This window comes from Chlorocebus sabaeus, chromosome 21, assembly GCF_047675955.1.
Source record: "Chlorocebus sabaeus isolate Y175 chromosome 21, mChlSab1.0.hap1, whole genome shotgun sequence".
Taxonomy (NCBI): Eukaryota; Metazoa; Chordata; class Mammalia; order Primates; family Cercopithecidae; genus Chlorocebus; species Chlorocebus sabaeus.
The window spans coordinates 113682670-113697807 of NC_132924.1; the positions used below are offsets into that span (position 1 = coordinate 113682670).

Below are 15138 nucleotides of genomic sequence, written 5' to 3' on the forward strand. Positions count from 1 at the left end.
AGGACCACAGTAAAGAGCATACTTGATTTTTTTAAGAGTAGAAAGTGAACATCTTGCCCTAATCACCTCCATTGTACTATTTTAAACAAAATGAAAAACCCAAAGCCAAAATTGTTAAAACACAGCTGATGCAACCATATTCAAACTGGCCAAGAAAAATTTCATCTTTGGACTGAAATAAGTAACTTTAGCTGGTTATAAAGAAAATGCTGGAAGACTGAAAAGCACAGATGGTAGTTAAGAGAGAAAAGATAATGGGAATAACTGTTCCCCAGGTTGACTTGCCTGCCCAGTGATGACACAGATGAAGGATTCCAGTTTCCCAGAACCAACCTGTCCCTGGGGCTGTGGGGCCTCCTTGGAGGAACAGCCAGAAGGGGCGTGGAAGGGCTGCTGTGGGAAGCACTGGGCAGGAGCAGCAAAGTCATGGGAGTGCTCGGGGACCCGGGCTTTGGCAGTGGCTGGAGAAAGGATTTATTATTGGAGATGGATTCAGATTTTCTCAGAACATAAAGAAGGAAGCATCTAAGTTCTTCTCCAGACCTCACGTAACACTGACACTCAAACCTAGTAAAGGTAGTGCAATCATCCTGTATGTATTCTGTACAAAAAAAAGATAGTGCAATAAAACCCAAGTATAGACCAGTCCAATTTATTTACTGATCCAAAAATCTTAAAATATTAGCAAATAAAATTCAGTAGTACATTAAAAGAATAAACAACCAGGCCCGAATGGGAGTTCATCCCCCACATTTAAGGATGGGTTAGTATTAAGATATAAATTCACTATGAATGGATCAGAGCAGAAGAATCACATGATCATCAGGAGTTTCTGAAAAGTACTTTAACAAAAATCTAATCTCTAATCCTAATTTTTAAAACTCTAAGTTAAAAAATAAATATAAAAGGACACTAACTTGATAATGTAAAAACGTGTCTCAAATAAGAGTGCCTGCGAGTGAAACTCTAGATGCATTACCATTAAAGTTAGGGGTGAAGTAGGGCTGCACACTGCTTTCAGCACTATGATTTAACACTGTTCGGAATTCTCAGCCAGTCAATTTGGTAAGAAAATTAGGTATAAATTAAAAAGAAAAAGGTAAAATGATGATTCTTTTAGACAATATAGTTATATTCATAGAAAGCCCAAGAGAATCAACTATTAGAAATGATAAGAAATTTAAGACGTCTTAAAAAATATATATATATACACACACACACAAAATAAGTAGTTTTCTTAAATACAAAGACCATATGAGAAAAAAGACTACATTAACCATTGCATTAAAAAGAGAAAAGACTTAGAAATAAACGTAGCAAATACACAGCATGCCAAATAATTATATATTAATAACAAAAACGCCACATATTTTGTGTATGTGAAATTTGATAGTAATATTTAGAATATTCAGAAAAATACAGGCAGAAACACTCAAGACATTTTTGGAAAAGGTGAATAATAAGTAAATAAACAAATAAGAGGTTTATAATTACTAAAAAGGAGAGAGACAAAACGATTATTATTTTTTGCATATGACATGATGTTATATATAGGAAGTCCAAGAGGATCAACTAATTATTAGCAACATTATAAATTTCTATAAGCCCTGCTAGATATTAAAATACATTATGGGCTGGGCATGGGGTTCATGTCTGTAATTCCAGCACTTTGGAAGTCCAAGGCAGGAGATCACTTGAGGTCAGGGGTTCAAGACCAGCCTGGCCAACATGGTGAAACCCTGCCTCTACTAAAAATACAAAAAATTAGCCAGGCGTGGTGGTGTGCCCCTGTAATCTCAGTTACTTGGGAGGCTGAGGTGGGAGAATTGCTGGAACCCGGGAAGCAGAGGATGCAGTGAGCTGATATTATGCCACCACACTCCAGCCTGGGTGATACAGCGAGACTCTGTCTCAAAATAATAATAATTATAATAATAACAATAATAATAATACATTATGAATTTAAAATAAATAGTTTGGTACTGAAAAAGATATAGCCTGATTAATTAAACAGAATGGAGCCATAGAAAAATAAAACACTTAATACATATTGAAGAGGCTCTGTACTAAGTTTATGTTTACACATGTTAACTCATTCAATCTTCACAACAACTCTGTGAAGTGGTTACTATAATATAATTATCACCATTTTACAGGTAGGTAAAATGAGGCCAACACAAATTTTTTTTTTTTTTTTTTTGTAGGTATCTCAGACCTAACTTTCTTTTTTTTTTTTTTTTTTTTTAATTTATTTATTATTATTAAACTTCAAGTTGTAGGGTACATGTGCACAACGTGCAGGTTTGCTACATATGTATACTTGTGCCATGTTGGTGTGCTGCACCCATCAACTCGTCATTTACATCAGGTATAACTCCCAATGCAATCCCTCCCCCCTCCCCCCTCCCCATGATAGGCCCCGGTGTGTGATGTTCCCCTTCCCGAGTCCAAGTGATCTCATTGTTCAGTTCCCACCTACGAGTGAGAACATGCGGTGTTTGGTTTTCTGTTCTTGTGATAGTTTGCTAAGAATGATGGTTTCCAGCTGCATCCATGTCCCTACAAAGGACACAAACTCATCCTTTTTTATGGCTGCATAGTATTCCATGGTGTATATGTGCCACATTTTCTTAATCCAGTCTGTCACTGATGGACATTTGGGTTGATTCCAAGTCTTTGCTATTGTGAATAGTGCTGCAATAAACATACGTGTGCATGTGTCCTTATAGCAGCATAATTTATAATCCTTTGGGTATATACCCAGTAATGGGATGGCTGGGTCATATGGTACATCTAGTTCTAGATCCTTGAGGAATCGCCATACTGTTTTCCATAATGGTTGAACTAGTTTACAATCCCACCAACAGTGTAAAAGTGTTCCTATTTCTCCACATCCTCTCCAGCACCTGTTGTTTCCTGACTTTTTAATGATCGCCATTCTAACTGGTGTGAGATGGTATCTCATTGTGGTTTTGATTTGCATTTCTCTGATGGCCAGTGATGATGAGCATTTTTTCATGTGTCTGTTGGAGGCCAACACAAATTTAGTGGCTTGTCCAATGTCCCACAGCTAGTAAGTAGCAAAACTAGTAATACTATATGCTCCTTATGACAGCATTATTTGTAAACTGGGAATAACTTATATATATTTACACATATATATACACATATATATGTAAATAAATTCTAGAATATACAAGTTTTTTTCCCCCTTGAAGAGAACGTAAGAAATTATGCTATTTACAGCCAAAAGAATCATCTTACATGACAGACCATGTTGAGTGGGGGGTGACAGGATTTAATTTATAGTTTATATTTTTAGAAGACTCCTCTGGCTGCTGAGGGAGGAATGTTCTGGGGGTGGGAGGTGAATCCAAGATGATTAAGATGGTAGCAGTGGAGGAGGTATAGGCAGATTTGGGATAAATTAGGAGGGGGTATGTGAAAAAGATAGGAATTGAAGGTGACTTTTTAGGTTTGTGGCCTAAGCAATTAAACAAAGGGTGAAGCCATTTAGTAGGATGACAATTATTGTAAGAGGAGGTGGTTACTGGCAGCCTGGATGGAGAATTTAGGTTTGGACATGTTAAGTACGAATGAGCAAATGAAGATCTGAGCAGGAGATGACTACACAAACCTTCAGCTGGGAGAGGGAGCTGGGGCTGAATGCCTCCATCTGGGAATCATAAACATGACACTGACATTGAAAGCCATGGGACTGGATGAGATCATTTAGGGAGTGAGTGTAGACGGAGAAGAAAAGTCTCAGGTCTGGCCCTGGGTTGAGGTGGGGATAGGTTTGGGGTGTGCTCTGACAGACAGAAGGAAAAAAGAATGGAACTCAGAAAAGCCAGAGAAACAGGACTTCCAGGGACGTGGGTGACCCAGAAGCCAAATGAAGGAAGTGTTTCAAGATGGAGCGAGTCAACAGGTGTTCCTCAAATACTGAGAGGGGCCAATTAAGAAAAGAACAAAGAACTGGCAATTGGATTTAGCAAGATGGAGGTTACTGGTGGCCTTGGGACAGGGTAGTTTCAGGAGGAGGTTCCCAAAGCTCAATGGAGTGGGTCAGGAGAAAATAGGAGGTGAAATGATGAAAGGGAGTACGACAACTGTCCTGAGAAGATTGCTCTAAAGCTGGTTTCTAGATTAGTGGGTATCAAACCAAGTACCATGTTACAGAAATGGACTAGAGATTAAGCTGCAAAACAGAAAAATTGTTTTCGAAGCACAGATTTTATTTTTAAGCATCAACATGCTTTATTATTTAATGTGTTATTTTAACGTTATAAAATATTCACAGCGTGTGCATCTATATGTATAAACGAGGAAACTGAGGCTTCAAGAGGTTAAATAACTTGTTTAAGCTCACATAGATAGACACTGATAGGGCCAGTGTAGACTCCAGGCAGTGTGTTTCTAAAGCCCATACCAAGAAAAATTCAAGCACTGGTAGTTAGCAGGGACTACCAGGTTGTAGACTGCCAGGGTTACCATGAGTCCTTCATTTAACTCTTGGTTACTGTCCCAATTCCAAGTCCTTATTACATCTAAAGGGTAATTTTTAAAATCAAATACTCTTATTTTTTGAGAACTGAGAACAAACACAAAATACATGCATCAGTTACCAAGTTTCCAGGTTAATTAACAAAGTATCTTAAGCTATGAACCATCTGGACTACAAGATCCATCAGTTTAATAAAACAAATAATTCAGCTGAGAACAGACAGTTACGATGGGACATAAACCACTGAGAGAGCCAGGTGGCAACGCTCTGCCCTGCCACACCGGCACCTACCTGTGGTCTGCACTGGACTTCTGTCTCCCAGTCCACAGTCTTCTGTTCACAGAGGACGGCGGGGGAGAGGAGGGCAGAGGCGGGGGAGGTAGAGAGGGCAGAGGAGGCAGGTTTCTTTTCTCTTTCCTGAAGCCCATGCCAGGCTTCCCATCTTTGTCCCCTTCTCCGGCATGTTTGAACGTTCTCCGGGGTTTTGGCAGAGGGTTGATGAAGGGCTTTGTGGGGGAACCCTCCGAGCCCCTGTACACGTTCTCAAGGCTCCGGTCCCAGGGCCTTCTGCACGAGCCCTTCCTGTCCTCCGCAGCCTCAGAGGCAGGCTCCCTGCCTTCCAGGTCGGAGGGGTGGACCCTCTGGCTGACTTCCGAGCCACTCCCGCCTCCCAGGTTCTCAGGAAGGGTGGGCCCCGCCTCTGCCTTTTCAGGTGGGCAGTGTGGGGAATAACAAGTTCCTGGCGGCTGAGGATCCAGCCCTGCTGACCCATCCTTCAAAGCCTGCTCGAGTTTCTTGACCTGCTTCAGCACCGAGAGGTGATCATTCTGAAAGCGTAGCTTGCCAAGTCTTGGCTCTCGGCCTCGGCTCCAGCTAGGATCCACTTCCCGGTCTGGCTGGCTTAGGCCTTGCCCCGGCTCTGGGTCCTGTCCCGCGACGTTCACTGCTCCTTTATTCCTCTCCTTCTCTGTGCTCTCTGTTCCTGGCCTCATTCCATTCTTAGCCTCTGTGACCTGAGTTCTCACCCCATCACTACTCCTCCTCTCCACCAGACAGGACGTCAGATAATCCCCCTGTGCATCTGCTCTCCTGCTGGGTGCAGGAGCGGGCACCTCTTTCTTCCCTTCCCATTCTGATATCTTGTCCTTTATGTTGAGGGACTTGTGCCGGGGTCCGGCTCTGGCAGATGAGCAAGGGTTCTGAACGCCTCCGAGCTGCTTCTTCCCAGCCCTGCTGGCTTCCGCAGCTGGGTCACTGATGATCATATCCAAGCTGAACATATCCATTCTTGACTCTAGCGTGAGGTTGCGGAGCCCTTCCAGGGGGCTCCTTCTGAAGCCCAACTCCTGATCAGTCTCTAGGAAAGGAATGGAGGACTTAAGCGATGCCTTTGAGGGTCTTTCTCAGTCCTTGGACCTTCCACCTTGACCCTGCACAAGAAAGACAAACACCAGGTGAGTGATTCTTATTGTTCTTGGCTGGTCACAGAGATTTGCTAGAACTTAGATATAAATGTTATATGAAAGTCACAAACCACAAACATTGAAATCCCTATTTAAAAAAAAAAATCACTTTGTGGGCAGGGTACGGTGGCTCGCGCCTGTAATCCCAGCACTTTGGGAGGCTGAAGTGGGAGGATCACTTGATGCCAGGAGTTCAAAACCAGCCTGGGCAACATAACAAGACACCCATCTCTACAAAAAAATTTTTTTAAACCATCAATCTGTGTTTTTCTTGGGGAGACAGCAAGGTGAAATGAAGGAGCAATCAGGTTTTGGAGTCGAATAGGCTTAGGTTTAAATCCTAATTCAGCCACGTGACCTTAGGCAAGTTGTTTAAGTCCTCTAAATCTCAGTTTCCACCTCTGTAAAATGAAGATAATAATAATATGGGCCGGGCATTGTGGCTCACGCCTGTAATCCCAGCACTTTGGGAGGCCCAGGCGGGTGGATCACGAGGTCAGGAGTTTGAGACCAGCCTGGCTAACACGGTGAAACGCCATCTCTACTAAAAATACGAAGATTAGCCGGTATGGTGGCAGGCCCTGTAATCCCAGCTACTCACTTAGGAGATTGAGGCAGGAGAATTGCTGGAACCCGGGAGGCAGAGATTGCAGTAAGCTGAGATTGTACCACTGCACTCCAGCCTGGGCGACAGAGCGAGACTGTCTCAAAAATAAAAATAAAAATAAAATAAGAGTAATTTCATGAGGTAAAAGATTACATATGCTGTTTTTCTTGCTTTTTGTATTCGCAGGCAGTTCTTTGCAATGACTATTTAAAAACTAAAACAACATCACACGTCATGAAGTTTGTGCTACCCCTGAACTTGACAAATTGTCTGATTCAAGTGGGCAAAGCCACAATGATTGGGTGCATCTGAACAGAACCTCCTCGGGAATGGAGCCTCACTAGAGTGAGCTCTCCATGAGCCTTGCCACCAGAACAGGGATTGTTCTGTTATTTTGGCCTGTTGTGGCCAAGTCTGCATCCCTAGCACCCAGAACAATGCCCAGGAGAGTTGGTGGTCAGTAAATATCTGGTGCATGAATGAATGTGTGAATAAAGAGGCAGATTCAGACTTCACACTTGGCCTAGAAATGCACCAATAGAGTGGCCACCAGCCACACGTGACTATTTAACCTTAAATCCAATGAAATTCAAGCTTCAGTTCCTCAGTTACACCTGCCACATGTCAAGGACTCAGAAGTGCCATGTGGCTGATGGCTACTGTACTGGATGGGAAAGAAGAATATTTCCGTCACTGAAGAAAGTTCTGGTCTAGAAAATATATGTAATGATATATGCTTCCAAATGTAATTTTAGGAGATTAGGTAATGCCATGAAGATATTAAAAATCATTTTGAAAGGAAAACATTTTTAGATTAGTCTAACAAAAATGAGAGTATTTGTGTTTTCCAACGCAAACATTCTTCCACCAGCAAAGGTTATGACTGGGCACAGTGACTTTAGATGTGCCGACACTAGCTAACACCTCCTGGTGCCTGTTTTCTGAATGTATAGATCTGACCACATGGAAATTCTGAAACTCCAGTTAAGGTTCACCATGGGGGATGAATAAGTAGCAATTTCATGCATCCTGTTACTATTCAGCTTTCTATTCCAAAGGTTGTTTGTGTAAAGACCTCTTCCTCAGTGGAGACATTAGCACATAAATTACGCCACAGTTCTTGGTTGCACGGCATAAATTAGAAACTTGTGAAAATGCAAACACATTTTTTTGGCAAACACATTTTCCTATTTTAAATATGGCTATCAAGGCAGAATTCCTTGTTTAAATAAACAATGAGGGTTCAAAACAGTGTGTTTACAAAGAGAAAATATTTTTAAATTGTTCCGTCACCACTGGGGACGTTAGCATGGATTCAGATTTTAGTCAGAATCAGTGTGTTATTTCACTGAGGGTTCAAAAGGCAGAAGTGATAGTCCTTGCTCTCACGGTGCTAGAGGCAAGATGAAGAGAGAGACAGACACACACATTAAAAACACAACAATCCAGGTTAGTGCCTGCATGGGGATGACTGATGATCTACAACATGGTTATTAATGTCCTATGTGCTGTGAGGCACTATTGCCTAGTTAAATACATGGGCTTTGGAATTGAGGGACTTGAGTCTTGAATCCTAAGTTTTTCATCTTCCTTCTGCAGACTGAAACTTTATGAGTCAGAGGCCACATTTATGTTGTTTACTGTGTCTGGTGCATAGCAACTAGTCAACAAATATTTATTCAATGAATGAATGAATTCATGAGTTAACACGTAATATGCCCAAAGTACAGCATACATTCTAAATCTCGGTATCAACAAATGGAAACTATTATTATTGTAAGTATCATAGTTATTATCTAAGAGCCCAAACACATGGAGTGACGTCACAATCATGGAAACTCTGTCTGAAAACTCCAGAGGAACAAACGATGGCTTACTGAAAGCTCACACTGGATTTACAAAACTCATGCAACAGAGGCAAGGATGCCGCATCCGCCCTACGAGTCCCCAAGGACAGAGTTCCTGCTCCACGTGGTTGCCGGCCCAAGAGTTTCTAGAGTTCCTGTTTCCAGGATTCTCTCGCCCCATAAGGGGTTCCAGCCTGGGGCGCAGAGCTGAGAACCCCTCAGTGGCTGCCAACTGCTTTGTGGAATGTGAGAGGATCAGAGAAAGGGCTCCATCTGGGGAGAAGGAAACAAGCACGCTGATATTAGATGGGAAAACTGACTGTGGACAGGTACAGCTGCAAAGACTTAGGACTCAAACATAATTAAAATACCTGAACATCCTAGTAGTTAGAAAAATACACCTGGAATTGGAATGCATCATGGGGATAGGGCTAAAGTTGCCGGGGGATCATCCTCTCCACACACGGGGCCATTAGTCAGACTCTCTCTTGACCACTTTGGCCTGAAGCCTTAAATGAGTGCAGTGCATGGAGACAGCCTGCAGGAGGCTCATTAGAATGACCTGGAAAAGAGCTCCTTAGCTCAAGGAAGTAGAATCGGTGAAGAAGGAAAGGTGGTAAGAGAGTAAGAAGCTGGGCCAGCGTCTACACTCTCAGGGGAGAAGTGTTCTTACTTGTCAGCCAATTTGTAGCTCAGGTTTTCAGTCTGGCTGAGGCTGCCCTTGGCCGGCCTGCACACTGTCATCATGTCAGCACCGAGGGGAGCTCCAGGTCTCCTGGGGGGACAGGGATGCACACCCAGTGAGCCACGACAGCAGGGCCTCCCTCGGAGGGGAGCAAATCTAGGCCCACACTCCAAACCATTTATCCCTGATAGGTTCCACCCAGGAGCAGGGGGTGGAAAGAACACACAATTTGAAATCCCTGGCCTAGCAGGTAGAGCAAGGGTGCAATCCCGAGGTCCACCCGGATTCAGAACTCATGCCACCCTCTTTGTATATATCTTTTCTGTTCATTTGTTTGTTTTTTTGAGACAGAGTCTGGCTCTTGCCCACGCTGGAATGCAGTGGCATGCTCTCGGCTCACCACAACCTCCGCCTCCTGGGCTCAAGTGATTCTCATGCCTCAGCCTCCCCAGTAGCTGGGATTATAGGTGTGCACCACCATCCTTAGCTAATGTTTGTATTTTTAGCAGAGATGGTTTTTCACCTTGTTGGCCAGGCTGGTCTTGAACTCCTGGCCTCTGTAATCACTACCGGGATTACAGGCGTGAGCCACTGCGCCTGGCCATCTTTGTATATATCTTTTAGCTAAGTTCACCAAAAATTTTAAGAATACATACAAACTTAGAAAGCAAAACATAAGTAACAACAAGACCCAATGCTTTTTCAGGCTCTCTAAGAACCACTGTGATGAGCTAATAGTCCCCAAAGAAGAAAGTAGTTGCCCTTTTATTTGACACAAGACATAAACCACACACCAAAGTGGAACTGTCTCAACAGGGATACTCTAGCCTTCTGCGAACCCTGACGCTGGGTGTAAACCCACACTGCCCTTGTCTGCAGAGCCCCGCATGGGGAGCCCCTCCCAGCTCCTCCAAACTGAGGAGGAAGAAACACCCAGTCACGAGGTCATCTGTCTGGTCTGAGGAACACCAGGAGATGATCTTGGCAAGCCCAGGAATCCCACTGAGTTCCTTAAACCCCCCAAATAGCAAGGCCTGTGTGGTCACCAAGGCAGCAGCCTCAGCTCAGAAGTAGCAGTTGAAGACTCTGGTGCCTGACCCCCATATAAACTGAAGTAACTGATTAAACTTCATTGCTTCATAGCAAGTCCCTCCAGAACTCTGTGGGAAGAAGTGTCTCTCAACACGAGCATAAATGGACATGGCTCAGGTGAAGGTGCTGGCAAGATGAGGCCCATCAGAGAAGGCCAACAGCATGGGCCACGCAGTCCTTCTGTAAGGCACGAACACCAGCTAGCTGGTCCTCCCTAGTGGAGGGGAGCCACCTCCTTGACTACAGCTCAAGGCATATCAAGATACTGGGTATTCACATTACTTTTCCAGGGAAGCCCCCTCCCAACTCCTTCTCCAGTTTCCAAGATTCCTACCCTATTTCCCAGGATCATTTCCCTGTTAGGTGATGGGACAGCTGCCTGATGTCCTGGCCTGGGCATCCTCTCCCTCCGGAGAAATCAAAGGGCAAAACTTCAAGACATGCAGGCAGCTCTTGAGAACAAGGAGAGGAAGGGAAGAAAGCCAGAGAGGAAGAGAAAAAGAAAAGGAGAGTGCACATGGGTAACAAATGAACAAGACGGAGGCTGGGGAACCAAAAGCTGAGGGAGCAAGGAAAGGAACAGACACATCTGCCAACTGTGTGTGTGTGGGTGGACAGGAACATGGAGCTCTGGCCTGTCCATGGAGTTCAGCTGTCCCCCTACCCAGCAACTCAGCACCAGACATTGTAGGGCTCGATCTATGTTGTAACCAAGCCTACTTCTTTAAAGTAGCCAGGCCCCAGGGCTTGCCCATCCCATCATGCAGCATAGCCCTGAAAGGCCTTTCAGGGACAGGAAGGAACTCATTGTCCCTCTTACAAAGCTCCGCAGAGCTGAAAGCTTCTGGAGTCCCTCCACTTGGCTGGGCCCACAGACACTACTCTTCTGTCCAGCATCTGGCAGAGGCCCCAGTGGACGTCAGGGAGAACAGACCCTCCCCACCACCGCCACTACCCTCCATGCAGACCAAACCCACAAGAATCCAACCTTGTTCCATATGAGCCAGCAGCTCTCTTCCAAGCTGGCATCCCCTTTCATTGGCCCTAGGACAAGGTGCCAGGCCGTGTGCAGGATGCACCGGAGGACTCGAAGATGAGTGAGACACAGTCTCTGCCGTCATCGACAGCACCAGGGCTGTGCCTGGGTCACAATCAACTCTGTAACCCCTCCCATGCCCTCAAGAAAACAGTTTCCCTATAGTTCTCAGGAAGCACAGCTTTTCCAAAAGGAAAAAAGTCCACTGTGTCTAATGCACAGAGATGCATGTGTGAACCTGGAGGTCAAAGATCACAAAAAGCACTTAAACAACATGGTACTTAAGTGAACTCACTTCCCATCAGGGAGTAATAACTTCCAGCACGAAAACCACGATCTCTAGAGAAACGGCTGATGCCGTATACTGAGAAGCAAGTGCAGGGGGCTTCAGAGGCTGGCACTGAGGGGGCATAGAATCCCCCTGCACACTCAGCAATCAATCCATCAGCATTTCTGAATTCACAAAAATATTAAAAATGCTGCTATAAAAAATTGACCTTTCCCTTTTTGTCTCTGATGATTAGCAATTGTTAACTGGCTGGGCACGGTAGCTCACACCTGTAATTTCAGCACTTTTGGAGGTTGCGGTGGGCTGATCACTCGAGCTCAGGAGATTGAAACCAGCCTGGGCAACATGGCAAAACACCGTCTCTACAAAAACACAAAACCGGGTGTGGTGGTGCATGCCTGCAGTCCCAGCTACTTGGGAGGCTGAGGTGGGAGGATCTCTTGAGCCCAGCAGATGGAGGTTGCAGTGAGCTGAGACTGCACCACTGCACTCCAGTCCAGGTGACAGAGTGAGACCCTGTGTCAAAAAAAAAAACAAAACAAAACCCAAAAACCATTAATTAAGTAACGAACCCAGCTGAATTTGCTAGTTGGGAGTGCTCTGTGACTTAAAACACCATGATAAACTTCATTATCACTTTACAGGTCCGGGATTGTGAGACAGAACTATTTTCCAAAGTGTGGTCCATGGGGGATTAGTTCCAGTCAATCTGGGGGCCCTATCAGACATGCAGATTCCTGGGCGCCTCTCCAATGTACCAAGACGTACCAAAGCGAACTGTCTGAGGGCTGCTCTGGAATCGGCATTTAAATACGGTAAATCAAAGGCCACAGAGGCCAATGTCCTGGCCTGGGCATCTCTCACTCCCAAAAAATCAAAGGGCTGGGCTTCAAGACAGCTTGAGTTTTTACACAACCCAAGGTTCCTTATTTCTTTTTAGGCAATTTGGTCTTGTGATCCAAGTAGACTATATTCCAAGAGAGATAATGGAATGAGTGATAGTAATAACACATTTTCCCACTCAACTGCTTTCCATAAAAATAGAACTTTCTATTAACCAGATGGGCTTATTACTAATAATTTTAATTAGACTGGCTGTAGCATGGTGGCTCATGCCTGTAATCTCAGCACTTTGGGAGGCCAAGGCGGGCGGATTACTTGTGGTCAGGAGTTTGAGACCAGCCTGGTCAACATGGGGAAATGCTGTCTCTATTAAAAATACAAAAATTAGGTGGGCATGGTGGTGGGCGCTTGCAATCCCAGCTACTGGGGAGGCTGAGGCAGAAGAATCACTTGAACCTGGGAGGCGGAGGTTGCAGTGAGCCAAGATCGCCCCACTGCACTCCAGCCTGGGCAACAAAGCAAGACTCTTTTTTGAGACTCTGTCTCAAAACAAACAAACAAAAATTAGACTAAAAAGTCATACAAAATTTTGAAGCTAGCTGATGAGTACACAAGAGTTCATGTAATTTTTGTAGGCTTGAACATTTCTGTAAGTTTCAGAAACTCAGTCCTACAAGCTGAAGAAAAGTATTTTTAAAATTCTAACATTTATAGCTGATGATGTTTATCAACCCAGTCCATAATCTAACCCTGTTGTTCCTCTTGCTGAAGTGAATACTGTAAAATCTTTTCTTGGCTCAAAAATTTTGTTTGGCCATTGACATGATGTTGACTGGAGGGTTCAGAAGTTAAGAAGCTGGGTGGGACTGGTCTGAAGGCAGTGAGTCAACTCAATTGATTATTCACAGTCAGTTACGCATCCAATGCCTTATTCTACTCTTCCCCTCTCTTCCCCTCTTCTCACTACTGCATTTGACTAGTATCTTTGTGGGATTTTTTCAAGTATTCTTTTTTTTTTTTTTTTGGAGACAGGGTCTCGCCCTGTCACCCAGGCTGGAGTATGAGCCTGATAGAAATGTCCTAAAATTTCATAGCGGTGATAGTTGCACAATATGGTGAATACACCACAAGCCACTGAACTGTACAGTTTAAGATGGTGAATGTTGGCTGGGCGCGGTGGCTCATGTCTGTAATCCCAGCATTTTGGGAGGCAGAGGCAGGTGGATCACCTGAGGTCAGGAGTTTGAGACCAGCCTGACCAACATGGTGAAACCCCGTCTCTACTAAAAATACAAAAAATTAGCCGGGTGTTGTGGCACATGCCTGTAATCCCAGCTTCTTGGGAGGCTGAGGCAAGAGCATCACTTGAACCCAGGAGGAGGAGATTGCCATGAGCTAAGATTGCGCCATTGCACTCCAGCCTGGATGACAGAGTGAAACTCCGTCTCAAGAAAGAAAAGGAAAAGAAAAAGATGGTGAATGTTATGTGCATTCTATCTCAGTGGAAATAAATTATGTAAGTACAGTGTATATTGCGTGAAAAAAATAAGATATATGCACGGGGAAGAGGTGGAGTGAGGAGTAAAATCCACACAATTATAATTTCCCAGTGCCCTTTACTAATCTAAACTTGGTATGTCAGCTCTGAAGCATAAGTAAATATGTATTATATATAACTGGACACCAAAAGCGTAATATTTGTTACACTAATTTTTTTTTTTTTTTTTTTTGAGACAGAGTCTTCCTCTGTTGCCCAACCTGGAGTGCAATGGTACAATCTCAGCTCACTGCAACCTCCACCTCCTGGGTTCAAGCGATTCTCCTGCCTCAGCCTCCCAAGTTGCTAGAATTACGGGCATGTACCACCACACCTGGCTAATTTTTGTATTTTTGGTAGAGAGAGGATTTCACCATATTGGCCAGGCTGGTCTCGAACTCCTGACCTCAAGTGATCCGCCCACCTCGGCCTCCCAAAGTGCTAGGATTACAGGCGTGAACCACCGCGTCCAGCCCTGTTAAACTAAATTTAAAAATAAGGTTTAGGGCCAGGCGCAGTGGCTCACACCTGTAATCCCAGCACTTTGGGAGGCTGAGGTGGGTGGATTACCTGAGGTTGGGAGTCCGAGACCACCCTTACCAACATGGAGAAATGCTGTCTCTACTAAAAATACAAAATTAGCCAGGTGGTGCATGCCTGTAATCCCAGCTACTCGGGAGGCTGAGGCAGTAGAATGGCTCGAACCCAGGAGGCAGAGGTTGCAGTGAGCCGAGATCACGCATTCACTCCAGCCTGGGCAACAAGGGTGAAACTCTGTCTCAAAAAAAAAAAAAAAAGTTTAGCTGAGTACAGTGATGCAAGCCTGTAGTCCCTGCTACTGGAGAAGCTGAAGCAGGAGGACTACTCGAGACTAGGAGTTTGAGGCTGCAGTGAGCTATAATGGCATCTGTGAATAGCCACTGCAGGCCGGGTGCGGTGGCTCATGCCTGTAATCCTAGCACTTTGGGAGGCCAAGGCAGGCAGATTACTTGAGTCAGGAATTTGAGACCAGCCTGGCTAACATGGTGAAACCCCGTCTCTACTAAAAATAGAAAAATTAGCCGGGCATGGTGGTGTGCGCCTGTAGTCCCAGATACTTGGGAGGTGGAGGCAGGAGAATCACTTGAACCCAGGAGGTAGAGGTTGCAGCAAGCCGAGATCACACCATTGCACTCAAGCCTGGGTAACAGAGTGAGACTCCATCTCAAAAAAAAAAAAAAGGCTACTGCACT

The 15138-nt window shown here is 44.6% G+C and overlaps 1 protein-coding gene across 9 annotated transcripts in view; it reads right to left on the reverse strand.

Annotated features, from left to right (window-relative positions):
* DENND2A (DENN domain containing 2A) overlaps positions 1–15138 on the reverse strand; it is a 127434-nt gene that overhangs the window by 85601 nt on the left and 26695 nt on the right. For 6 of the 9 annotated variants that reach the window (XM_037991169.2, XM_037991173.2, XM_037991170.2 and 3 more), the window contains exons 2-3: positions 9098–9199; positions 4799–5937 (exon numbers count right to left, since the gene is read on the reverse strand). In XM_037991169.2, coding sequence (XP_037847097.1) covers positions 4799–5793 — 995 coding nt within the window. In that variant the 5' untranslated portion in view covers positions 5794–5937; positions 9098–9199. Of the gene's footprint in view, positions 1–4798; positions 5942–9097; positions 9200–15138 lie in introns of those variants that run through there. The other 3 variants (XM_037991171.2, XM_037991172.2, XM_073009404.1) reach the window with 2 other exon arrangements.